General features: G+C 32.6%; 1 protein-coding gene across 1 annotated transcript; it reads left to right on the top strand.

Moving 5' to 3' along the window:
- Nucleotides 1-1,647: 1,647 nt before the first annotated feature.
- Nucleotides 1,648-21,991, top strand: LOC119073703 (chorion transcription factor Cf2). Its single transcript, XM_037179303.1, has 3 exons — nt 1,648-2,900; nt 19,754-20,735; nt 20,879-21,991. The coding sequence occupies exons 1-3, from the start codon at nt 2,642-2,644 to the stop codon at nt 21,240-21,242; spliced, it is 1,605 nt and encodes a 534-aa protein (XP_037035198.1). The 5' UTR covers nt 1,648-2,641; the 3' UTR covers nt 21,243-21,991.
- Nucleotides 21,992-26,695: the final 4,704 nt, after the last annotated feature.

The raw sequence follows: 26,695 nt of genomic DNA on the forward strand, positions 1-26,695 counted from the left end.
ATTAAGATAATCCTTTTATGTGCAAAACTCACATTACATTACACGTTATGTATAATAAAGAACATCAATTACATTGTGATTATGTAGCCGTCGCTGTATTTGTTGACTTGCCTCGACTAATAGTTGTTTCTTTTATTGACACTTACGGAATTGATTTTTTTCGTGTTTGGGCTTCGTTTATATGGGCTTGTTGTCAGTTAAAATATGTTTGATCGTTTTCTGTCAATTTCCTATGAACAACGATGTCTATGACAATTCTCGTGATAGATAACGATCCGTTGTGCCAGAACTTTTCAACACTTAGTCGGACACGTTTAGGAATTAACTAATTTAGATCGAATAATGTCTGAATCAGTTACATGAACAGGGTGGCTTCAAGTTGAATCATTGGAGGTGAGAAATCTGTAAGATGTGATTCTAAACTGAACTATATATTTACTGGGTTCAACAACTGTTCATCGAATGAGAGACGAACAGAGAAATTACGGTCAATAAATTAATTTCAGTTGAGTGTGAAAATACATAAGTTTCTAATCTTGAATCAAAATCGAATATTGTTTACAGCTCCTTCACCACTCTTAGCGCCTAAGCTTTCTATCGCGTTTTGATTTTCCCTTTCAGTAGGATACCTGCAATTGAATTAGAGAACCCGATCATCTGGGAATGTTGTTAAATTTGCTGGTCACAGACATAAATCACGTTTTTAATGTCGACGTTTCGCCAATATTTAATGGCATCTTCAAAACTACGCGACTATTGAAATGAATTTCCAATTAGGAAAACTTTACTATTTTCAGTTCCACTTCTCACTGAAGAATTTCAATCTAAAATCATTCATAGCAACCAAGGTGCACATAACCATGAGTATCTACAATTCTGAATATTCAGAAATGAAAGTAATAGACCCAAAAAGTGAACAATAAAATGTCGGTCGTCTTAAATAGCAAAATTTACGTTTAAACAAATGAAGTAAAAGATTTTGTGTAAATGTCTCGAAATTGTTCAGATCAAAAGGTGTAGCAGATTCGTTATCAATTCTGGTAATGTTGTAGTTTTTCAAAGGATCATTTTTTTGCCAAACGAATTTTAAACAAATCAACTCTGAAAAAAAAAACAAATTGAACGTGCAAGGTTATTAAACGCTAAGTTACGTAACAAAAAGACGATTTAATAAAACATAAACTAAAGATAAAACTGTTCAAACACCAGCTGGTGGGTTGCGCGTATTCAACACATTAATGCTGTTTCGCAACAATATAATTCCGTTGAAAGTGGTAACACAAGGGGAAACCTCAGTGAAATCTGGAGAAATGTTTCCATACACGCTATATAGCAACGCGGTGAAACTGGGGTACGTATCGATGTATTTCATAAAACGATTTCAAGGAGTAAAGGAACAACATTCAACAAACCGATGAAACATAACACTGTGTTTATACGTACACATTGAAAGAGGAAGCATGAAAAATACGAGAGAATATCATGATACTACGAAGGATATAATATTATTATAGTCGAAAATATAAAAACGCAAGGGGCGCATACACAAAACAACATGTGACATGTGCGATGATATTTCATCCCCACTGTAAAACTCAATTCGACTAGTTGAATCGGTTTATAAAGCCGATACACAGTCGGGGATGAATCAAAAGCCTGTAAGGGTTGTAAGCGTTCGGTTCGCACTTTTTCTCTGTATAATTATTATTCAAAACATTTTAAACTTAAATCTATATACCCTAAAAAAACCATACTCAGCATTAATATAAAAAAACTGTAAAATATTTAAAAAAACAAAAAAGTCTTTCATTTTTTTGGTTACAATATTTTTGATATTAAAATTTTTTTCAAATCGCAAAAACACAACCGCACACAATTCTTTCACTATATTTCCGAAAAAGAAACCAACAAACTTTTAATATTCCATTTATTCGACAAAGACTTTGTGACGACTTTTTGTTGATATTTTTGTGGCAGAACATTGATTGTGTGAAGACATTTGTTTTGTGTTGTTGATTTAATAATAAAAAAAAACATTTTTTCGTCGATAATTTTTGTTTGGTGTTGGACTGATTGTTGCACACACAACAAAAGTATAAAAAAAGGATAAACAGCAAAAGAGAATCTACATAACGAAAGTGAATAAAAATTGTATGAAGCGGTTTATGATTGATTATATCTGGATTGAGGAAATTTAAATTGCTGATTGTGCATTTTGTGATTGATTGCCGACCGAAGATAAAAGAGAAGAAGAATTAAACATTACTTTCGAATCAAATTTACATTATCGTCTCGATAGACTTGTCGAACTGATTCCCCATTTAAATTAATTAAATTGAGTTTCGGTTTTTAAAGTGTGGAAAACATTCAGAAACTTTATTTATTCGCAGTGTTCGGATGACGGAACCGGTGTACATTAATAATAAATATTTTTCGACAAATACGAAATTATTTAGTTCAACCAAAAGTAACTCGACCATCGTACCAGTATCGAAGAAACATCGAAAATCACGTAGGCGACGATTAAGACGTTCTCAATAATATTGCCATTGAACGAACAGTCAACGAAATCTTGCATTAAATACAATCGAAAAGTGGCAAATATTTGCACTGTTTCCAATTCAATTCATATTGTGTGAAAATGCCCCGATGTTTGATGGCAAAGAAATGGAAGGCATATCCATGGCCGGATCGTGCTGAAGAACCAAATCTTGATTTGGATGAAGAGGAAGAAATCGATGTTGTCGGTGATGCACCAGCAGCTGCAGTAGCAACAGGAAAAACGACAGTAGTAACGGCATCGTGTTGGGGACCTTCATCGCCTACAGCTGGACAAACCGCTCCGTCACCACCACCCCATTCGCCCGAAGCAACACGTGGTTCAACTATACTATATAATGGTAAGTCAATTAAGTAACTATTATCCTTGTGATCACTATAATCTAATTAATATGCCGTGTCATATCGAATATACGATAAAAATATCGTTAAAATTAATCGTAACAATTTGAGCTGCACGAGCGATACATAACATGTTCTATACGTGTATACCATTCGGACTAAAACAATGTAATGATCGAAAATATCGAAATGAAATTGAAATACCAATTTCATGCAAGCTTAACTCTATCGAGAAAACATATACCATTCAGTATCTGGAATATTTATATTCCCTCGTCTAGTCTATATCAATCTATCCACCTGAGGCCTATATACTTATTAAAGAAGTTCACGAATAAACAATTATCATTTAATATCGTGGCCATTAGCAAATAGTTTATCAATTATTCAGTTTTCCATTATGAGTTTAGTGCCCATATCGAACAAATTGATTGACGGTGTGTACGATTCTCTTGATAAACTCAGAAATGTACAATGTACACACACAAATAATAAAGTTGAATTAGCTATTGGCTTTTTATCGGCTGATGGAAGTTTTTTTCATTTGATGTAACAGTTGTATAGGCAATGGCTATTTTTATTTAACTATTAACTAAAGACATTGTAAAGTCATTGTTTTCGTTGTTTATTTTTCGAATTATATAGATCGTAGAACTTTTTATAGTCCATCGATGGTGGTAGTGCATAGGCACAACATATAGTTCAGGGATATTGATTGAGACCGTTTCATTTTTTTTCGATTCGGTTATAAAATCCACAATAACGACAGCTAATAAAATTGTTCTCGTGGCAATATAGAGTTCATAAAATAAACATTTAAAGAAATCAGAAGAGAGGAATCCTTGACACTTTCTCTAGCCAATTTTTTTTTTTATCTCAAAAGTAAACAATTCCTTTAAAAACCCCGACATAAAACTTGCACAAAATAAAACATAATTAATATTCACAACGAATAATATTTACATTTATATTCACCAGAAAGAAGTTTTTTTTCCTTTCTTTCCTCTTGGTATTTTTATCTCTGTGCGAAGTCAAAGTTGTACAAAATTTGAGACGAAAAGTGTAATATTCGGGTATAAGATCTACGTATTATATATAGGGAAAAATAAAAGGAAAAGAAGGAAAAAAAAGCCAAAAGAAAGAAAATTGTGAAATGAATGCGCGATAAAGTGAACAATATATAAATCTTGTGGGAGATGGCAAATAATCTTATTTTTGTTATTAAAACAGAAAATAAATTTATTTGTTTTGTTTGTTTTAAGTTGTTTTGGTTATTTTTTTTTATACATATTTCGTTCGCTACCTTGGTCGGTTTGGCAGGCATTTGGATCATGAGATTATGAGGGTGGACTCAGTAGGTGGTGATAATTAAACCGAGAGCGAATTATGGTTTTCTTATACTTAATCTTTTCTGAGTGATATATTTGATAGATTGTACAATTTATAGCGTTCAAGGGCCAATATGGAGGAGGTACATTTCGTCGGTGTTCAATATACAAATTCTCTAATGGCGTTAAATTCGAATTTAATTGTTGGAAAAGTCTTTGGGGGAAAACAATGTTCAATGAGCATTGCTCACTAAACAAAATCTTCATTCTGTTCTTCGCCAAGAGTGGAGAACTAAAAAATTACAATGACGTCGGTACATTTTTTTTAAATCATGGCAAAGCTATGACGTTAAGCCATGGAATAAATCCTCGTTTCATCTTTTTCGAGCGTAATGTCTATGTCGATCCGAGACAATTCAATAACAATTAATAGCAATTAAATTTAACATTTCGAATGTAAATTTCATGTAATGCCTTGTCCTGTTTGCTTGTATATTCCATGAATTCCAATTCTTAAAATTGACTGTTTCTATTGAACAGAAAGTTTTGAATGAAAATGAAAATTTCATGCAAAATTATACCCTCAACGGTTCTGATTATCAACGGCGGTTATTCACTGTCCACCATAACATTACTTTAACGTAACATGGAATTTTCCTGTTACATTCGATTAGACTACAACCAGTAATTTTGTCTTGCATTTGAAACTAATTTGAAATTTAAATTGTAGACCAAACCTGTACACTCATTAAAAACGTGAAGACCAGACCAACATTAAACTAATTATTTAATTTCAAAATGAATCGGTCTGACAATCGTTGAAATTTCCAACTTTTCCTCACCGACAATTTCAATATTCACACACCTTTAACGTGCACGGGATCGTAGAAAGAACAAGAAGTGGAAACAGGACAAAATATCCACAGTATGAATTTTGTCAATACAGGAATATATATATAAAAAACAACAACAAACATAATGAGGTTACACAGTTAGGGGCAATGTATGGCTGACCACAAAAAAGAGAACCGGTAGTTGCACAACACAAAAAAAAATGCTATTTTTTCACTCTACAAAAACACATCAGACAAACCGCGACTCGATAGCAATTTTATACATCTGTAAATATGTAAACCTAAAAAAGCCGGTCGATATGTGAATTGAATATATGCAGGAAAAACCTTTGAAAAAAACGGCTATGTACGCTGTTCTCGATGTATGTACTTTTCGGAACTTGGCAAATATTTTCTCAGATCATGTACTCAACTTATGTATGCACATATGTTTTCCACATAAAAAAAAGCCAGCGCATAGATTGTATGGATGACGATGAGGATTTATTATAAAATGCTAAACTAAGCATAGAAAACCTTAAAGATCGTATCCGTAAACTTATGTTTCGTTCATGACTCTTACTACCATGTGCCCGTTACGATTCTGATATGTTGCTTTAAGTAAATAATGTACTTACTTGTTGGTTGCTTGCTTTCTTTCTGCTCATTTGTATATATACAGAACCAGCATTTAGAGTACGAATACATAACATTCATTTAAGTATCCACCGAGTGGTAGAAGCGTGTACATAACAAAAAGTCTAAATCCTTATGTGATTTCAGAAAAATCATGTTTTTTATAGTGAAATATGCGGTATCGGGTATATTACACACAGAAAAGTTACAAAAAATCTACAGAAGGGAAATGTATACATATCTACACACACAGACCGAGTATACCACTTTACATAAGGACTTAATACTTTTAACCAGAAACCAATGCAAAAGCATTGAAAAATAGCTCTACATTTACAGACGCTTTTTTTGTGTGTATATACACAGTTTGATTGCAGATTTTACGTAATTGGATCAAAAATGAGGAAGATCAAGTTGTGTGGTGTTTTGTGAATTTCTTCGTTTTTTTGCGAAGCTGTTGCTTCTCTTTAAAGGGCTGCGTGTATTGACACAATGTATCGTTTTCGCGTTTGCCCATTGTTGGCGCAAATGGTGTATAATATGTATTTCTTTCCGACTGGAAATGGAAAAGCAAGGCCAATTATCCGGAACAGTGTTTGATTCAAAATTCCATTAACCGGGAAGTGATTTAAATAATCCAAATATATGTACTGGAAAGAGGGCCCAGGTTGGCAGTTTCGAAGGGAAGAATACGATAAACTTTTCCAAAAGTGCACAAATTTCAAGTAGGTACTTTGAGTATTACTATTTACGTAATACACTAAAGGACACATTGTGTTGTTTTCCACATTAACATATATAGAACGGTAACAGAAGTTTGTACTTATAAATTTGTAAAATTCAACATTTATATATAGCGTTATGGCATAGTAAAGTGCTATACCTGTTGTAGCGAGGCATATTATACACATAGCAGCAACAATATCACTTTAACCGTAATAAAACAAGACTATAAAAATGCTAAGTTTCGTGTTCCCGTCTCATAATAATTTACATAACAAATAATATTTTGCAAAGACAATTTTTCTTACCCGAAAAAAAAGGATTTCACTTCTCTCTCTTTCTCTCGTTTTTTTGTAATAAAACTAAAAGTTTTTTTTTTGCCTCATTCTGAGTGAACGTCAACGACTAAAACGGACAGGAAATATCTTATTTCTATTCAGAGTGAAAATATTTTCATTATACGAACGAAAGCAAGCAAAAAAAAATATGGAAAAAGCAAGCTAATTAGTTATGATAAGCTGAAAACGACAACAATAAAGTATATAAGAAAACTGTCTAGTTATAAAGAGCGCTGTGTAACCGCATCAAGGAGATTCTGAAGATTTTCATGTTTCTTATTATCATAGTTTCATCTTTTATGTGCCCGCGTACATTTGGATGATTGTGCGTTGCAATAAATTTGTTCGAACAAATGTAACGATCGGGGGAAAAAAAGGTCAATGTACGGTGTCTAAACTAGTACATTTAACACCATCAAATGCGGATAATTAATTTGAATTTTAATATAATGTCGGCTAGGTCACCTCCTGCACTTGTAACTTTTTCATATAATTTCTTGTTGCATCCCCTTTTGCCAGTAACAATGGAATGTATGTAATCGTACATACATCTAGTGATGCAAATCTTATGCTCTTCTATTTTCCAGACAATGATCTCATAGCCTTTAGTGATATTTTTCATGTAAATCGTTTTTGTTTGTGTGCATACTTATGAGTTATGTAAATGATTTTACACGAACAATACCAGGAGGTATGAGTTTAAGAGAAGAGAAAGAACGAAGAAGAAAAAAAATACCCAAGCTCTCATCCACAAACACATTCTATTATCACAAACTGTATATTCGTTCACAGCTCAAGTAAAAATGTATAAAAATACATTTCATATAGTTGAGGATCTTCTTATTAAAAAGCTTACGATATACTTTGTTACAGTGTCAAGATTGTCACAATAGAGCTTTAAAGTCATATACTCGACTTTGCATACACATAGACGAGATAGCGCAATAATAAAGAAATACTTCTATAGAATCAAGGATTTTCGTTATTCTTCCGAACTATGTACAAAGTGTTGTTGTAGAAGAGAATAGGATGTGCATTGGGATCTGGCATATGTAACTTCTATTGAACATAACTTTGTATTGTGTTTTCAGATGACTTCAGAGTTTTGGATGTGGGATCGAAGGTTTATATACCAGAAATTCTACCGTTATACATACGTATACGTATATGGGTTGCTGTCGGAGTTAAAGCTATTTTCAACAAATAGATTTTCTGACTATTTTGGTTTTTCCTTTATTATTTGCTAGTCTTTTGCTTTTGTTGTTGTTCGTTTATTTGGAATATTTTCTGATGAGGAAATTTTCATTTAGCAAATATTATTCTTCGCCGTCTCGACACAAACATCATGAGCCATGTTACTTTCGTTGTTGTAATGTGTTGCATGGTAGTGTTGCCAGATACTCCCAAAATTGAGGCACAATCGTAATCCTTAATCATTTATACAGCAACAGTTTCCAAGCAACAGCTTTCTTCAACAATAATTTCCGCGAGAACCAACGCGTCGCAATGCCTTCAGTTATGTACCTATAAGGGGATAGTCGATCAATTTTAACTATTTTCATACTTTCCTACATTTTTGTCTCTTTTATTCAACTTTCCTTCTCGTCACTTGTTGATTGAAGCATTAAACTTTTCTTGACATCTGTGGCGTTTGATATGTCAACTGTACTCTTAATAGATGCAGAACATGATTAACCTTAATTGTTAATTAAAATTTACTGACCACTAACTCCACGGTACGGTTAAAACGAAACAAAAAAAAATTGTATCGAACATCAAACGAAACCATAACTCAGAGAAGTAACATTTTGCGGTCACAGACCTTTTACGTAAAACATCACAGGCAGAACTTAGTAGCAAAGAACTTTCCTTTGTTTGTTTTTTCTCTCTAGCAAAACACCACTTATGTGGTAAAACACTACATAGAGCAACACATTTTTATAGAAAAAATATTTTATTATTTGCATGGACAACGTATAGTCCCTTTTTAACATCAAAGGAAATTGCTAAAAATTGAGGAAAATGAGGGCATTTATTATGACAAATAATTTTTTACATTTTGGCTCTGCGAACTACCAAGGTAAAAGAATCTGTCTGTAGTCTTCATAACAGGCAGCATATCCCGAAACCGTGTAATAATCTCCGAAGCAAAAATGTTTATTGATTTCGAAGTTCAATTCAAACTCTACGAAAGAAGTTTCTATTCGTAAATTTATTTTGATTTGACGTGGGATTGTCTAATAAATTCTATAATATTTCGCTCCATCTACATCAATTTTGGTGGAAGGCCCTATTCTGATACGTATTAGCGACGGTAATAGCAACGGAAAATATTATCAGCTTTACGCTTTCTTTCAGCTTCTTACGTTCCCCAAAAATTGAGCTTAAAATCATTTTACCATTTTCCTTCGTTGAAGACTTAAGTTCTTAATCGAATGTCAAAACGGAGAAAAAATTCACCATCTTCACAATACCACATCATTTCATCACTTAAAGTACCTACGTACCTATTGCCGAAAGAAATAACATTGAAAATTTTAAATATTTAGATTGATGATCCATCTCATTTAGTGTGACTTTCTGTTGACAATGTTTCACGCATTTTTACATTTCTTACACAGCCACCTTTCTATTCGCCCCCTCGTCACAAACATTTTTATGTAAATTTATTTTACTTAATTTCTGATGCTACACAACATTAAGAACAAGTAAATTTGACATGAAACCCCTTTTAACGGAAATATCAAGAGCAATTACATTGAATCTCAGACCTTTCTTGCCGTTACGAGCAAATATCGAACATTTACTAAGCTGAAATTGGGTAGGGCTTTCTGATGAATATTTTATCAATTCACCGGCATTGTCTAAAATTAATCCACCTTTGGAACATATAATTTTATCTTCCTATCATCCTACCATTTTGATAGAGTGTTGAACATTATTGATTGATTCATTCGAAATTTATAATGTCAACCACTTTCGTTTTGTTAGTTGCTATACCAATTCTCGGTATAAAAACAGTTTCACAACTGTCTCTGTTTGCGTTGTTCGAGAACAACTTAATAGAGACAGTGACCATACTCATTTATTCATTTTTATTAAGGAATTAAGGTATTAAATTACCAACATCCCTATGACCGAACGTTATCGTATTAAATTTTCGTTACTTTCCAACGTTAATCACTCCAATTTTCTGAATATTTTCTTTTCAAACTCGTATGTTGGAGCACCAGTTTACACTGTACTGACGAGAGATTTTGTATAAACGAATAAATTTCCAAAGTTCGTTGAAATTTTCAACAAGTCGTACAGAATATCTAACGTGATGCGAGACATGAAACAAGTACTGGTTTCTTCGATTTCTTTTTTTTTCTTCTCTACATCCCTTAGGGGGAGTTTTAGATTTTGGATTTATATGAAAAAGTGTGCAACAGATGTGTATGTCAAAAACGGTGCACAACACACATTTATCAACACCCTTTCATGGTAGGGTTCTTTGTATGTTTGATGATTTCTGACTTATACAGTAATATGAGTGTTGAGTGTGTTTATAAATATTGTATATGTACGGCATTCACTTACTATCGTTAATATATTTTTAACAAGGTAGACAGATGTAGGCACGAATGAGGGTTGTTATATTTACAAATTACGTTTGCAGTACATGTACTTTATGGTTGAATGTTACATATGTGCAAACACTGTAAATCTTAAGAAATGTGCCGAACACTTGCTGTTCTGAAACAAATTGTGGAATGCCCGAGCCGCCTAACGTTTTTTGAATGTTTGTACAAATGACAAGCGTATCGCGGTATCATTAAATCTGTTACTTTTTTCGTTCCAAGTTTTGCTCAAAATCTTTAACTTCAATTGTTTAAACATTTTGCTAGTTCTTCAACAGTTTTTGTAATTCTAAATTGATTTGATCAATCTAAACAAATATTTTACTATTATCGTCCATGGATTTAAGTCAGCCAAGGGTGAAATTGACAACCAGGAGCAATTACTTTGTGTTACATGTCAGTGGACATTTTAAATAATTTTCTCACTTTTGTAATAAAATTTTCTCACCAGCATGTCACCGCTAACGTTATAGTTTCATCCATATTTTATGTTCTATATAAACCGATGGTGTGTATTATACGAACACCATCATTTTTCCAAAAAAAAAAAACTTAAAACCAAAAGCTATCACTTTACCCTAAATGAAAGCAACAATTTTCATACGAAAGTTACAAGCTTAACAAAAATTTATCATCAAAAATGTATCCATGGTAAAAACAAAAGAAAGCTGACATCAACCCAAGTGAAATTTACTCTTTCGTTTTTCCACACTCCTTTCCCATAAAAATTGAATGCGGAAAACACACAAAATTCTAAATTATTCATCATAAAATGCATATGTTGTCACACAATATGCGATTTGGTATCATCCACACATAGATTATGCTCATGGTAAATTGTAAAACTTACCTACATTATGATGATGATGAGCTTTATAAAATATAAGCTCCGTGCATGTTGGATGGAAAATGAAGAAGTGATTTCGGTTCATGCTTGTTATTATGTCGCTTCGTATATAGACGCGTTTTCCTATCGTATATTTTATATGTGCATGCATATATGTATATATAGATATAGCCCGACATGACATTAAATAATAACAATAATGAAAATCCTCCCGACATTTAATTAGTGCACGGCATAGCATAAACAATACAGATTAGAATCTAAAGTACTAAAAACCATTTCAGAGTGAAGTGAGAGAGTACCTACTCCATGCTACACCACAATATGCTACGTATAGTACTTTATTATAGTCGCACATTTCACACCTGTCAGATTTCGATTCAAAGCATGAGTGAGAGAGAGTTTTGTGTGGAGTTTCGTATGACTGCAGCAGTGACTGTGTATAATGAAGCCACATCACATTCCATAGAAATCGTAGTGTATATGCCGTAGAAATTAAGACTTGGTTTATTATTATTTTTTTTAATTCAAATTCAAAGTGATGAATGGCTGTGTAGAGGAGTGCATGTACATACGCTTCGGTACGACGATCGTATAGAATTGATGCAGCAGCTGCAGCTTTCTCTTGCATTCACATGTTTATGTATTTTCAGAAAAAGAAATCAATTTCAGCTTGCATGTTATCTCTATGGATGGTTTGGTAGTCAGAAACGAGAAATGCAAATTTCCTATACAAATAACTCTTAACGTTCTACACCCCGGTTAACTTCTCCCATGTATATGTGGAGAAAAACCTGAGCATAAAGTTGATGTTGATATTATGTATGTTTTTATGTATTTTAAGCATTTGGTATATTGGCACTGTGGGAGCTGATAAAATCCAAAGCATATGCATTTAGATACGGTTAGAGTCACATATCATCACCGGTTTTTAATGTAAAACGAGAGGTTTTAAGCGGAGAAATGGATATTTATATCGAAATTTTTTGATTTTCTGCACCTATTCAAATGCCGTTGTGTACATGGTAAACTCTGCCGAAATAAACAAAAAAAAATGTTTTCTAATTCTCTGCATATATTATACAAATCTAGATGTGTTACGTGGAAAACATTGAAATCCTTTCAGCTTCAGACTGTTACGAAGTTTAAATCGAAAGAGTTGTCACGTTTTCTACAGTTATTGATCGAAGATTTTCGATATTTACGTTGTGTTCACCATTTAAATATTTAATATGGATTTGTACCGTTCACTTCAAGAATGAATCGACAGGTGAACAAACTTCTTATTTTATTTATATAAATTAGTCTGTCGACTTTTCGAACGATTTTAGCCTAAGTTCCACTTTGTGGGAAAAGATATGAAACAAATTTGTGTAAAGAGATCTATAGTCATCTGGACGACTAGTGATCTGCTGTCGACAAAGGGCGTCAATAATAACAGATGATGGCTTTCTAGACTACTCTTAAATAGCGAAATTTCTGATAAAAACATGGATGTGATAGATTTTCTATCAAACATTAGGATATACAAATGAAGTAGTAGATTCGCCGATCTCATTTCGCTAAAGTTAAAATAACCGTCTGGCACATTTAACATCGTTATGAACATCAGGTCGGCAATTAGTCGATTTTCACAATATATAATCTCACCACCATCAAGTGTATAAGTACAACAAAAGTTAAATTATTATTGTTGAACCTGGCAAAAACAATTCCAAAGTTATATATTTTCGTCTTGAATTTAATTATATTTTTCTGGTCCTGATTATGAAACCTAATTCCCGCCTAAAATTACTTTTCAAATAATACAAATCATTTCCAGTAAATTACATTCGTTTTCGAAGAAAAACAAAAGAAAAGCCCTTAAATAATCAAAAACCAAATAAATTCTTTAAATACCCCACAAGTATTTAATGTGTAATCTCATTACCAACAACAACACCCTGATTCGACACACTTTTGACTGTTGTTCTGTGTGGCATAAATAAGAGACTGTTTGTCAAAAGGGAAACTCCATCTACCGCTTCGCTATCTATATATACACACTTATACACATTCAAGTTACAAAACATAAAATTGTAAAAATACGAAACGAAAAGACAAAATAATCATAATAAGACGAGCATTTCGCGCTTAAGGATTTTCTTTTGTTTGTACCAAGCTTCTCCAAATTGATTTCCCTTTATACTTTGTGTGTGTTTTTTTTGTACTCGATACCAAAGTGTGGTAGTGCTTTTTTTGCCGTATATAAATGCGTGAAGAAGCAAAACCAATATTGTCGTTCGCATGTTTTCCGCACGCAAATTTTTCTTAAAAAGAAAATCTAAATTGAGAAAACGAAAAACATTTCGTGTCATATGCAGAAACATTGACGTTTAATAAGAGTTTTCTGGTGGAAAATACATTTGTTTTGTACATTTCCATGTGTGTTTCGGTATATGGAAAATGAATGCGATTTGTAACATTCACGGGATGTATACCGTATGCGCATTAATATAATGGTAAAATTGACATAAATCCGGTTGTAAGCTTTTTTTGATCTCATATAGAATATAAAGTCTGGGAGTATTAAAATACCTATAATACTGATACGTCTAATCCTGTTTTTTGTTTGAATTATCTTCTGTTTTTTCTTTCAATATTTTTCTTTGGTCTTACGGCTTACAACCATATCAATATGATTATGTTCTTACGATGTTTTCCGATTGTCATTTATATTAAAATACTGAAAAAATAAAGACTCGTCTCGTCTCTCCCCAAAAAGTCAATCTTATGGTAAACAAAACATATTCTTTCCATAACACTTTCCATTTTACCTTCATCGTCTTTCACCGAATAGTTACAATTTCAACTCTCTCTTTTTTTAAATATGACAGAATTCGAGTTTACCAGAATGAGATTATATCTCAAATGAAAAACTTGCTTCTGAATTTTTCTTCGTATTTCTTTTTTTTTTGGTCGTATCGTATTTGGTTTCGGAAAGCTTGTTGCTCATTCTTATCTTGTTTGTAATGTCATGTATGATGAGACCGAAACAATATATTCTCTTGTGCAAAGTACTATGCATAAATGTTTTAAAAACAAGGTTATGATACTTTTCTCATATCCGGTTTTTTTCTATATTATACGTACCTTCGGTTCGAAAGGGACTTTTTTTTCCCTGCCTTTGTAATATACAGAGTGAAATTTATTTTGATACCTTTTCATATATCGTTTTTCCTACCGAAGCCTGTTGAAAATTGTTTTTTTTTATTAGTTTTATTTTACCTTACCTATGTACAATGTTTGTATTCAACCTCTGTAGACGTAAACAAATGAAAAACTGTTGCGCTTCTATATACGCTTATCCGTGCTGCTGCTTTTTTCTTTCTTTCTCTCTGCAAACAGGTATACAATGTTGATTTAGAAAAAGACTGAAATGGAAAAAAAAGTAAAATAAGCGAACATCAAGGGAGGAATGTTACATGCTAATTAATTGTTTGAAGTTCTTGATTGATATCTTTAGACACAGGGATGATAAGAGTTTTTCATTCAAATTAGAATTTCTTTTTTGTCTTATGCTTGAAAGTTGTTAAAAAAAATTGTTTTAATACTGTGACATTTAAGCTAATTTATCAGTGGAATTTTGCATGGGCGGTGCGCACAGATATAATTGTTTCCATTTTATAATTAACTATGATAAGACGACATTGTCTACTCTGTTAGCGTATTTCGTAAACTTTGAATAAAATTCAATTCGGATGATTGTGTTACGTTTGTAGCGACACAAATGTTTTTCGACGAAAGCTTAATTAGGCTTTCGTTTCAATTTGTGAAAATAAACGTTTTGACATCGCTCGACACTTGGCATTCTGCTTTTTATGGAAACATTTGCAGAATTGCATCATGATTCCAATTTTAATTGTTTTGGAAAGATCAACTATAATCTATTCACCATACAGAATCCCATTTATTATGTTAAATGCAAAATTTGTAATGTGGCCGAGTTTAATTAAAGAATAGCTGATACCATTCCTAAGTACTTTTCGTTTCCATAGAACCATGTCGTTTACCAGAGCATTTGATATAAAACAAACCGTACCATGTTATAGAAGTCGAATATATGCAAAACGAGTATGCTTTTCATTAAGTAGACAACCATATATGAGACTGTGCTATATGCAGTACCCACCTATATATATGTATGCTCATTGGTATAATTTAAAACCGAAAAGCAAGCACCACACAATTTTCCATTCACAATTGTTTTATGTTTTGCTATAAGGGGACATGTAAATGCGAACACAAAATGCACATAAGGATGGATTGATATAACCACACCACACAATTTATCTGAGCACACATCCCAATGATAGAAACTACAGTATAGAATTTGTGAAGCTTTGCCACTATATACACTCCAGATAAATTAAAGTGCTTCGGATGGCAGTCTCTTTCCTCTTTTATTTCATTTTTTGTTGTTGTTGTTCCACTTCTCGTTTAAATGTATGCGGTGGAAAAGTTTAAAAATTTTCACTTTTGTGACACATTTTAAAACATGAGTAATAATGGGAAATGAGGTTTTTGTGCATAAAATTAACCGGAAACGAGTAAGTGTTCGGTTTGGTTAATTTAAAATTTTGTTTTTTGTCACCGTCAGTTTTCTCAACATTTTCCGAACACAAGACCATAAAATGCAATATTTTATGAATAGCCATCATCATTCGTCAATTTCGACATGGTATGGTACGTCTGCTATATATGTATAGACAACAATGCATAAAAGAATATCATTTTCTGCATCACCAGCATAGAACAGTATCACATTAATTTAAAATTTTAATATTGAAGCAGACTGTTGCTACTCATCTACATCCTCCATTTCAACACTATTCTCATTATATCTAGAAAATAATTCTTTCAAAATTAAATTCATTTTAACGGAAACGATGCACATATAAATACCCTGGGACAGAAGAAAATATAATCCTCTCGAAGGGAGGACGAAAAAAACGGGAAATTATTTTCAGTGGCAAAAAAACTATGTGACTGGTGATGCTGATAATTTTTATGTGAAGTTGTGAAAAGAAATGGAAAATATTTTTTGCTATGCAAATACAGTCCACAGGTTCAAAGTTTTTTTGGCGCACGAAGATGGCAGTATTTTTTCATATAAATTATATTAGGACGACATTAAATATTCCCTTTTTTTAATAAAATTAAATTGAAATTGAAATTTAGGACTTCGGTTAAAAAGAAGCTAGAAAGAAGAGAAACTTATGTGTGAAGCAGGTATTATATCGTGACAGTATATGTGACACCGAATTCATATTTCGTTTTTGAATTTCTATTTCTATTTCCCACACGCCAACACAATAATGCAACATGTAAACTGTACTATCGTCAGTCGGAATCAAATAAAATTGTACTTTTGCTATTTCTGGTACGAATGTGTTAAATCAGCCAATCAATTAGAAAATTCCCTTTTAATTCCTGTAATCTCTCTAAAACAACTCGATCACGTCCATAACTAGAATGACACTTAAAAAATTGTTTATTATTCCCACTTAAAACTACTGCAGTGCGACACAAAACTTATAAAAGAAGAAGAACAGGAATATCAACTTATCGCCAGCACTTCTATCGCATCGTAATGATAAGTTTTTCGAGAAGAACAGTTGGCAATATACCAAAAGATAAAATTTCCAACCGTTTTCCTCGATAAACTCAGTCATTTCGACAACGTGATTAAATTGAATTAATGAACTTTAAGATGCTCTTGTCTTGTTCGAGAGAGAGAAAAAAAATCGAAATACTTTCGTTGTAGAATGTGGACCAAGTGGAACGTTACAGTTTCTTGAACAAAATCGATATGTTAAGTTGGCGTTGTCAGGATTTTTTTTTATTATTTTAAATAAGGTTTCATCTCGTGCATCCCAGCATATCCAGTGTCCTTACCATAAGCGAACACTAATTTTGTGAACAATAAAAAAAACGAAAAAAATCGTTCGCTTTCACAACAAATCCATTTTAAGTTGATTGCAAAACGAGCAGAGAAAACAAACGATATTTCGTTTATGTCAATTTCCACCCCTTAACTACGACAACTTTATTACATCACAAAAATATTAAATCATTTTAAAATTTAATTTCATCCTATTAAAGTTAACATCAGTGATCAAATCTTTTACACAATTTCTTCATTTCTTTCTCTCGTTACAAATATCTTCTTATGTGCTCAGCGAACATAAAAACGATTTTCAAGGAAAATCAGATTTATTTATCATTTTTGTTTCTTTCATTTTTCCCAGAAAATAGGTTTTACGGCTCAGTTAATAGAAAAACATGACAATCGGAGTCGCAACTAGTGCTTTTTTTTTCTTCCTTTTTTTATGATTTATATGTGTATAAAACTGGATAACTTACCCTTCTCGTCTCGTTTTGTGTCTAACCATTTCCAATGTATGAACGAATATACAGTCTGCCCTTGATAAAAACCGTCATATACGTAGAGAAGAACAAGCACATACAAATATATTATTTACCGAAATACTGGTAAGGATTCCTATCTGTCTATCTACTGCTATATATAATATCACTGGTATTTTCTGGCATACATCAGCAGTGAGTATATCACTTAATAAAAAGTATATATCGATTGGTGTGGAATGATTTTATGTACAGTTTTTTCCCGTCATTTGATGTATTGGAAAATGTACTCAATGGTGCAGCAGAGAAAATATATTGTGATTAAGTTGTTACGTAACTAGTTGTCCAAAATACAGTTATTTGTGTGACAGAAAAATTATACCACTGGGACTGCTAGGACCTAGTTTATAGACCTAGAAACAACGGAATAATTGATAACAGAGAATTGAAACAACAATTTGACTATAGAAGACTGAATGTCGCGACATTTGAATACACCACATTATTCCAAATGCTACTTTTACAATTAGTTCCCATCAATTATGATTTGTATCCGCATACCATTCTGTCCGTCTAAGCATAAAATGTATCTCACAACATAATTTATGTTATTCGATGCGACACAACCATAAACGATCCACTTCACTTTCCCTTTGTAAATTCTAAATTGATTTTTGCCAGGAAACAAAACGCACATTCGTCATTTATGCAGCTCTAGTCGTAAATGTTGAAACAAAGAGAAAAAAAAATTTAATTGAGTTGTTACAGTAATTTTCCAAATGCACAGCACATGCAATTTTCATTCTGGCTCATTAAGAAATAAAAATATCGGTCTAACCGCCCCAGCCTATATATACGTATATAGAAAGTATAACGGCGAGTTGCGAGGCAGTCGAATATGCACAGAATTGAAATTAGCGTTTTTCCGAAATCTCATTCATTCGTTACATAAAAGTGGTTAAACATTATAAAAGTTGACATGCTGTCACGCGGTTACAGCAATTTGGATTTTTTTTTTCATATTTTATTCTAATAGCACATGCAACAAATTAATTTATCCGTTACGATGGAATACATACGATAAAGTTCCATATCCCTGTATTTAAAAGTATGGCACAGTAGTAATAGCTTCATGCAAGCTTTTTAGTTGCATATAATTACTTTCAGGTTGAGGGATAAAGTTGAATTAATTTCGGAAAGTTTTATTGAGGTAGATGAATTATTTGTAAGTAACTTGTCTAAACCATCAGTTCTGGTCAGAGTGAACCTGTTGCTCTTGAGTTAACGTGACATCTATGATGATGATGATGGTATATTACGTGATTATAATGTTATCATATCAGTTATTATAACCAGAAAATTTGTCAAGTTCTGAAATTGTATTTTCAACTTTATTATGCAATTTGGCAAGTTATAGCCCAGTATATAGCTCAGCAAAGTTTTTCATTAGAATGTGTTGACAGTGTAAACTGATTTTGTTGTAAAATATCTTCATGAACTGGTACCCTTTGTTGCGCCTTCAATTTAACGGAAGTGTAATGGGAGCGATTATGCTTCCTGCCAAGAATCTCTTTCATTTGCTGAACACAGAGTGGTAGCATTTCACTGAATACATACACCCATGTATACTGACAGGTTCATACTCAAACATAATTATGAAATTTGCTCCGAATAAGATAATGTTGTCTGAACGTATATAGCGAAAGTCTTATACAAACTTACCAAACAGAAAAACCTCTTTCGTTAATCGAGTTCACAGAAATGAAAGAAAATCGAGGAAAACATAAATCCGGTTGTACATAAACTGTTATGAGAAAACATATAGTAATTCCGACGACTCAACGGAAAATTAATAAAATAAACTTACGGATGAATGATGATGATTGCCATTCATTTTAAGTTCAGATTAATATATGAAGGAAGATAGACTGTGCGCATAGATGTGTACATTCTCAATATACTGAGACTTCGCGTCAAATATAATATACGTTCGTATGATGGTAGAAGAAGGAGTGCAGTCTGACTGTGAATTGTACGAAATCGAAATTTTCTTTTTACAAAGAATGTTTGTTCAGACTGCCATTCTAATTGGAATTTATTCCATTTTTCTTTGCAGGATACGGTGGTCACGATGTTTCACCAATGCACTTTACCGCGTACCTGCCACGAATGGATCATGAAGTAACTGTAATGACATCACCGTCGCATCCGTCACAAACAACATCCTACGTTATCACTCAACTTTCGCCCGACGAATCTGGACGCTACAGTCCCATAACCCTGAAACAGGAACCCCAAACAACACCGACACATCACCGAAACAAATCGCTTGCAATGTGTTTCACAAGTACCGGAGCCGCATTATCATTGCCACCAAAGAAGAAAGACATCTATCGGCCATACTCTTTGGACGACAGGCCAACAATACTACCGCGATCGTTTGAAATGCGAATACCAGCTGAAGAAGATTTACATGCTGCCCATGCCATATTAGATTTAAGTGCGTCCACTGCATTTTTACCTCCTCCACAGCCGCATCAACTTATTACTAATAATCAACAACAACAAGATTTACAACAGCAGCAGCAACAACAGCAACATCATCACTTGCCCCACCAAAATGTAACAACAATAATTGTACCTGACGATGAGAATCGGTTGGCCAACAATAATAACTACAATGATTGTGTTCAAAATGAAAACAATAATTTAACCAATTTATTGGATCAAGGTGCCGACGAACCGTTAAAAAGTCCCAATTCGGCTACGGTTGCGTACACATACGAAGCGTTTTTCGTCAGTGATGGTCGATCGAAACGGAAAGTGACGCCGGACGCTGTTGAAAATAAATCGAAATATACGTGCACCGAATGCGGCAAACAATATGCCACGTCGAGCAATTTATCGCGGCACAAACAGACCCATCGCAGTCTGGACTCACAATCGGCCAAAAAATGTATGACCTGTGGCAAGGCTTATGTGTCAATGCCCGCATTGGCTATGCACATTTTAACGCACAAACTATCGCACAGTTGTAGCGTGTGTGGTAAATTATTTTCGAGACCGTGGCTTTTACAAGGACATTTGCGTTCTCATAGGTGAGCAGCAACTTGATTTTACATTTTTTGGTAGTCTGATGACTTTTTTGTTGTGTTCTCCGGGACACATTTTGCAGTAGTTCTCTTTTGCACAAATTGTGAAAACTCAGTGACTCACCTAAATCTAAATCTTTCATTCACAGTGGTGAGAAACCATATGGCTGTGCCCACTGTGGCAAGGCATTCGCCGATCGATCGAATCTACGAGCGCATATGCAAACTCATTCGGCCGACAAAAACTTTGAATGTCAACGGTGCCACAAGACATTCGCCCTAAAGTCCTACCTAAACAAACACTTGGAATCAGCTTGTTTCAAAGACGAAAACTGTCCACTCATCATCGACGAATCGTCGAACAGCAATCCGGCAACGCCGACTCTTCCGATCGATGTGGTGATACCAACAATAAGCAATAATAATCTACCAACGAAAAGCAATCCGACAACGAATATTGTACTGCCCAGAAGTACGAACACTATACAAATAACGGCCTCATTCGGTGGGTAACAGAAGTAAGATTTTTAACATTTTTTAATGTTTTTTAGAGTTTAGAGAAATATTTTTTTATTTTTCCCCTTGTTTATGTCTCTTCTGTTTATGTTTTTTTGTGACTTTAATGCTCCAAACATGAAATAATGTAAATTTACCACTTAGACATGTGTTAATTTTAGCTGCTTTTATTAGGTGGCCGTGGTATATTAAACTTATACTGTTCTTATACATAAAATTATGAACTAAATGAAAATTAAATGTAAGAAGTTTATGAGAAAAAAAAACAACAAAAAAATTGAATATTCTAGTTATTGTATATAAATGTAAAAAAAAGTTTTAAAATTAGAGTGCAAAAAGCCACACATAAAAGAGCGATCGGTCAACGTTTTTGATGTGCGCGGATACAGCTGAACAGTTAAATGATTACGGAACATAAAAGGATTTTTTTTTAAATTTTAGTGTTTGAACAAGACGTCCATCTTTATTTAAACGAATTATTAAAATTGAATGCAACGAACAAAATCCAAAAACAAAAATTAATTTACAAAATTCAAACAAAAGGAAACTTTTTGTTTTTATTTAACATAAAAATTTCTAGTCCCCTCGTAATTGAATACTAGTCCTGAACTAAAAACTTATTCTAGCTCTAAATAGACACCCTTTAAAAGGCATTATAATTAAGAATTGAACAGAAATAATTCTTCTTTGATAAAAAACCATTTTCGATCTAATTAATCTAATCTAAGCAAAAACCAAAAAAAAAAAACCAAAAACTCCTACCAACAAACAAACTAATTATAACTCTTCTAGATGCTAGTATATTTCTTCAGTTTCCTTTTAAATGAAAAATAATAATAAAAAACGATTAACGAGTTCAACAACGAACATAAACGCAACGTTTCTCATACAACGAAAAAGAAAAAAATTATTATCTTAAGAACTTTAGACTGTAGCATTTAAAATTAAAACGAAAGCAATTTTCGAACAAATAAGCAATTAAAACCAACCTAATAAAATCCATTTTTAAATAAATAAAAGTGAAAATAGAAAATATTTCAATTTCCCCGATTTAGAACTCAGTTTTCTTATTGTACTCTTATACGTTGTTTGTGTTATAATCAAATCGACATTTTTTTTTTTAATTGTGAACTCCATTTCACCGCGTTTTTGATTAAAAATTTAGAAGAAAATATAAATTTTTATTACATTCGGAGGGAAATACCTTTCAACATATTCAATGATTACAATACAATTCGTTCCATATCAGCGTCGGAATTTCTCGGAATTCTCAGCCTTTTTCAGAATCAAAATTCTCTAAAATAAGCCCTGGGGAGAATACTGAGAATTATTTTACTAAATTTCTGTAAAAAATTCACCAAATTGTTTGGTGAAATTTAGTGAAATATCTCTCAATATTAGTCCCCTGGGTCCCTATTTTCCATTATGGGAAATGACGTCAGTTTTGTACGAAAAATGACGTCACTTTCCAGAGCGATTCAACTCCCATGATTGAAAATAGGGACCCTGATATGTATTACAACGTAGATATCGTGTGGAATTAATAACATGAATCGTGGAATATGCCAAAAAATTATTTTTCTCCGCCTATAAATGCGTCCCGTTTTGTTTTGTTCCACTCGGATCGAATATCGATCGCAGTGAAATTAAAATATAATTTTATCGAACGAAAACTTTTCGTGAATATCCTGTATAGTTAACACATACACCTCTCAATTAACGTCTCCGTATCCAATTTGCAAATTGTTCAATTAGAAAATTACGTGGAATCGAATTCGTTTAATTTCACTCTAAAAAAAGAATTCATCTAGTCATTAGAAATGTACATAAATTATCGAAAGATCTACCAGAAAAACAAAATTTCTATTTTTATCTAGTCAATGAATGAATTTTATACACGACACAAAAATGACCCAGTTAATTATTAGAGAAGAAAAAACTTAAATTTAAACTTAAAAACCAAAAAATGAAACTAAAAACTAAAATTAAATTAACATTAGAAGTGTGGTTCAATCATACGAAAAATACTACATAAATATAAAGAAAGAAAAAATATAGCCCACGGTATATAGTTCAGTCCCAACGTCCATTTAGCATGTCAATGAAATGGGTCTTGATCATGGGCCCAGCCTTAGCTTGAAATTTTCATTTTACTCTCGGATAATGTCGTCAGTATTATTTTGTAAAAATCTATGTCGATTCTAGTCATCATTTTTAAATGTAACATGTTGTGTCACCTAGTAAATGTGTTTAGTATGTAGGAAAACCAAAGTGAGTAAAAATTTAATCCGAACCAAATGATCCGAATTTGTACTGTTGAAAGTCTGCCGCAGAAATTTTCAAGGACAACTACAAATGATCAACGAATTAACAAAAAAATCAAAACGAGCAGTGCATGAACGCCGTTCTTAAATGTTTGTGGAGTTAATTATGATCGAGCTAAAAAACCAGTGAAAGTTTAAGCCAAATCTAGCGAATTTTCATCATTTTTGTGGTTCTTAAAAATCATGAAAAAGTTACTAAATATACGTATGTCCTGAGACTAGCTGTAATAATGAGCATTAAACGAATGGAAATGTGTTGATAAGTAACAATTCCCGTCTCTAGTCTACGAAATGAATGACGATATGAATCCAACAAGTTCGATTATATTCCACAACACATCAATATACATTAATATCCCTTCTTGGTGGCATGGTATATATTATGCTCACAGTAATGTATTTGCCAAACGGCACTGTTGCCAACCCTAAATCAGCTGGTATTCAACACAGCTCTTTAGCATTCGCATCCACCAACAACACAATTCCATGAAATCTATGTGCGTGCTACAGCTTAACTAAACTTACATAAATAATATTATGAACACCGCACCGTATGTTTGTGAAATATATAAATTTTGTTGTGTCATCTTTACAAGACAAGGTTAAATAATAACCAGAAATTAATATATTTCAAAAGCATTCTTTTTAACATGAAAACTTAAACCATAAACAAAAATAAAAAAATAAACATAAAAATGGAAAAAAGAATGGAGAATTTAACATCGATCATACCAAATAGTAAACAGAGATATGAAGGTTTTCTTGAACCATTTCATTCAATTTCGAACGAAAGTATCGAAAACAAAGTTGATTTTCGCCGTCAATGCGATGTGTCATTATTTTGATAAATTTTCGCGAGTAATATCAATTTGATACAATCCATTTTATTGAGCGTTGTTCCTCTTCTTTTCTCTTTTGCATCGAGGATTGTTATTTATTCTCACGCGACCTCAAAATGCATTAACTTGAATTGGGCAAAATCCTGACCCCAAATGTCCGACCCTTCAAGTGAAAGCGAGCTCTCCGAAGTCTGTTGAAAGCCATCTGTCATTGAAACGAGGACGAAATTAAACTCTGACCTCCGTTCAGCGTTGTTTGATATAGCAACATTTTTGTTTAAACTAAATGAAGTAAAAGATTCATCAACGAACACTGGGCTCAACAATCGAAGTAACAGATCGAAAAACTTATTCCGCAATCAAATATCATCCTCGGCAGCAATGCCTTACTTTTAAATTAAAACTTTTTTGTAAATATCCGTGTCAACTGAAACAAAACTTAACCAAATGAAGCCGACCTTTGTGGTCCAATTCTATCAATCTATACCTTACTGTACCTGCATTTATTTCAATGCAATAAAAAGTATTGATCCGAATGTCACTGTCACTTCCTGACTGATGGTAATAACTCCGCAGACCGAGTATCTCCGTTCTATTTCTATGCATATATCGAGAAAAAAATGATGATAAAACCTAAAAATCGATATTTTAGTTTCGTTCCCCATATTCATTTCCAATTGATTTTTATTTCCTGCCGTCTAACTTTTCACCAAAAATATTTCTAAAAAAAAATCGAGGGGTTGCTCAGTTAGCTGATTAACATGATTAACCATTTGTTAATTAACCACTCAATACTCAAGTCAAACGTCTTAAATCAGTTTCTAATCATAATAAATCAACTAGTAATTGTAATTTATCAAGTGTAATCAACAAAATTTCACTGATTTGACGAGATCCAATTTTTGCGTAATCAAAGTGAGCAACCCCTCGAAAAAAAATAACAATTCAAATTTTCTCTATAGTTTGGTGTAATTTAATTTAAATAATAATATGAAAATGTAAATAAACTTGAATTAAACATAAAAATATATTTGTACTCAGTGAGAATGTTGTGCGAATGGGTGTGCAAATGATAAAAAAAACGAAAAACAAATGAAAAATCGTGTTATACTTTTGAGTGAATATATCCTTGGAGAAAAACTTCTTCTATATGAAGAAATCCATATAGAATGGAAAGAGAGAAAAAAGAAATTATACGAAAAAAATCCCTACTTCTGTATCTAATAATACATTCCAAATGTTTGAGTAAAAAATTGTCGTAATTATGTGTACAGAGATTATATATTTTTCTTTTTCTGTTACGTTTTTTTTTCTCTTCAAATATATTTTTCACGATAGAAAATTTCGCACGCAAGTATTTTCATTTCGTTGTTCGCTTTACTTTCAACTTAAGGAAATTGTGTTTCTTTTTCGAAAGTGATTTTTTTTTTCTTCTGCTCGCTCGCTAACAGTTTTTATTGTATAGAACCTTTTCCCTCCTTAGTGTGTATAATACAATTTTTGTAAATATTTATGGGATAATTTAAAAGATTTTCGCATTTAAACGGTGAATAGAATGAGATATATAAGTTGAAAAATCGATGGTTTTCTTTTCACTGAATATAAGGTGTGTATGCAAAATACGATGGAAAGTTTGTTGCGCTTAAAACGAGTATCGCTAAATGACGATAATTTGATGATGAAAAAAAATAGAAAAAGAGAGAAACCTAATTGGGATGAGTTTGCATGAATATTTTATTATATGAAGAAGAAAAAACTGAAATAAGAAACCCGTTACGATTGTACGGAACTATTATAAAAAGAAACGCTGCCTTAATATCTCGATATTTGCGCATTTCCCAAGATCTTATAACATTTTGTGGGGATCATTCTATTTATAAAAGCCAATATAATTGAAAACCCATGGATTGCATTTTAATAAATTGTTAGGCATGATGTGAAAGAGTAATAAAAGAAGAAAAGTTTTTTTTTTTAATTTTGTTTGTGAACTGTACCTAATTAAGTTCTGCCGGTTTGTCGTGTGTGTTTAATTCACAATTTTATTCAATGCCATATCGTTTTGGAATCAAATTCGAAATGTCGATGATAAAATTGTGGAAAAGGATTGGGAATTGGGTGCAATAAATGATGGATTTTGGGTTGATGGCTGGCGTAAATAAATGAAGAATTTTTTCCCTCTTTAAGTAATTTTTATTTAAATTCGAAGACGTTAGAGTCTTAGAGTGACGCACGTATTTGTTTATTATTTGAACACTTTTCTTTAACCAATACAAAACCAAAACAAAAC

The sequence above is a fragment of the Bradysia coprophila genome, unplaced genomic scaffold (assembly GCF_014529535.1).
Source record: "Bradysia coprophila strain Holo2 unplaced genomic scaffold, BU_Bcop_v1 contig_138, whole genome shotgun sequence".
Taxonomy (NCBI): domain Eukaryota; kingdom Metazoa; phylum Arthropoda; class Insecta; order Diptera; family Sciaridae; genus Bradysia; species Bradysia coprophila.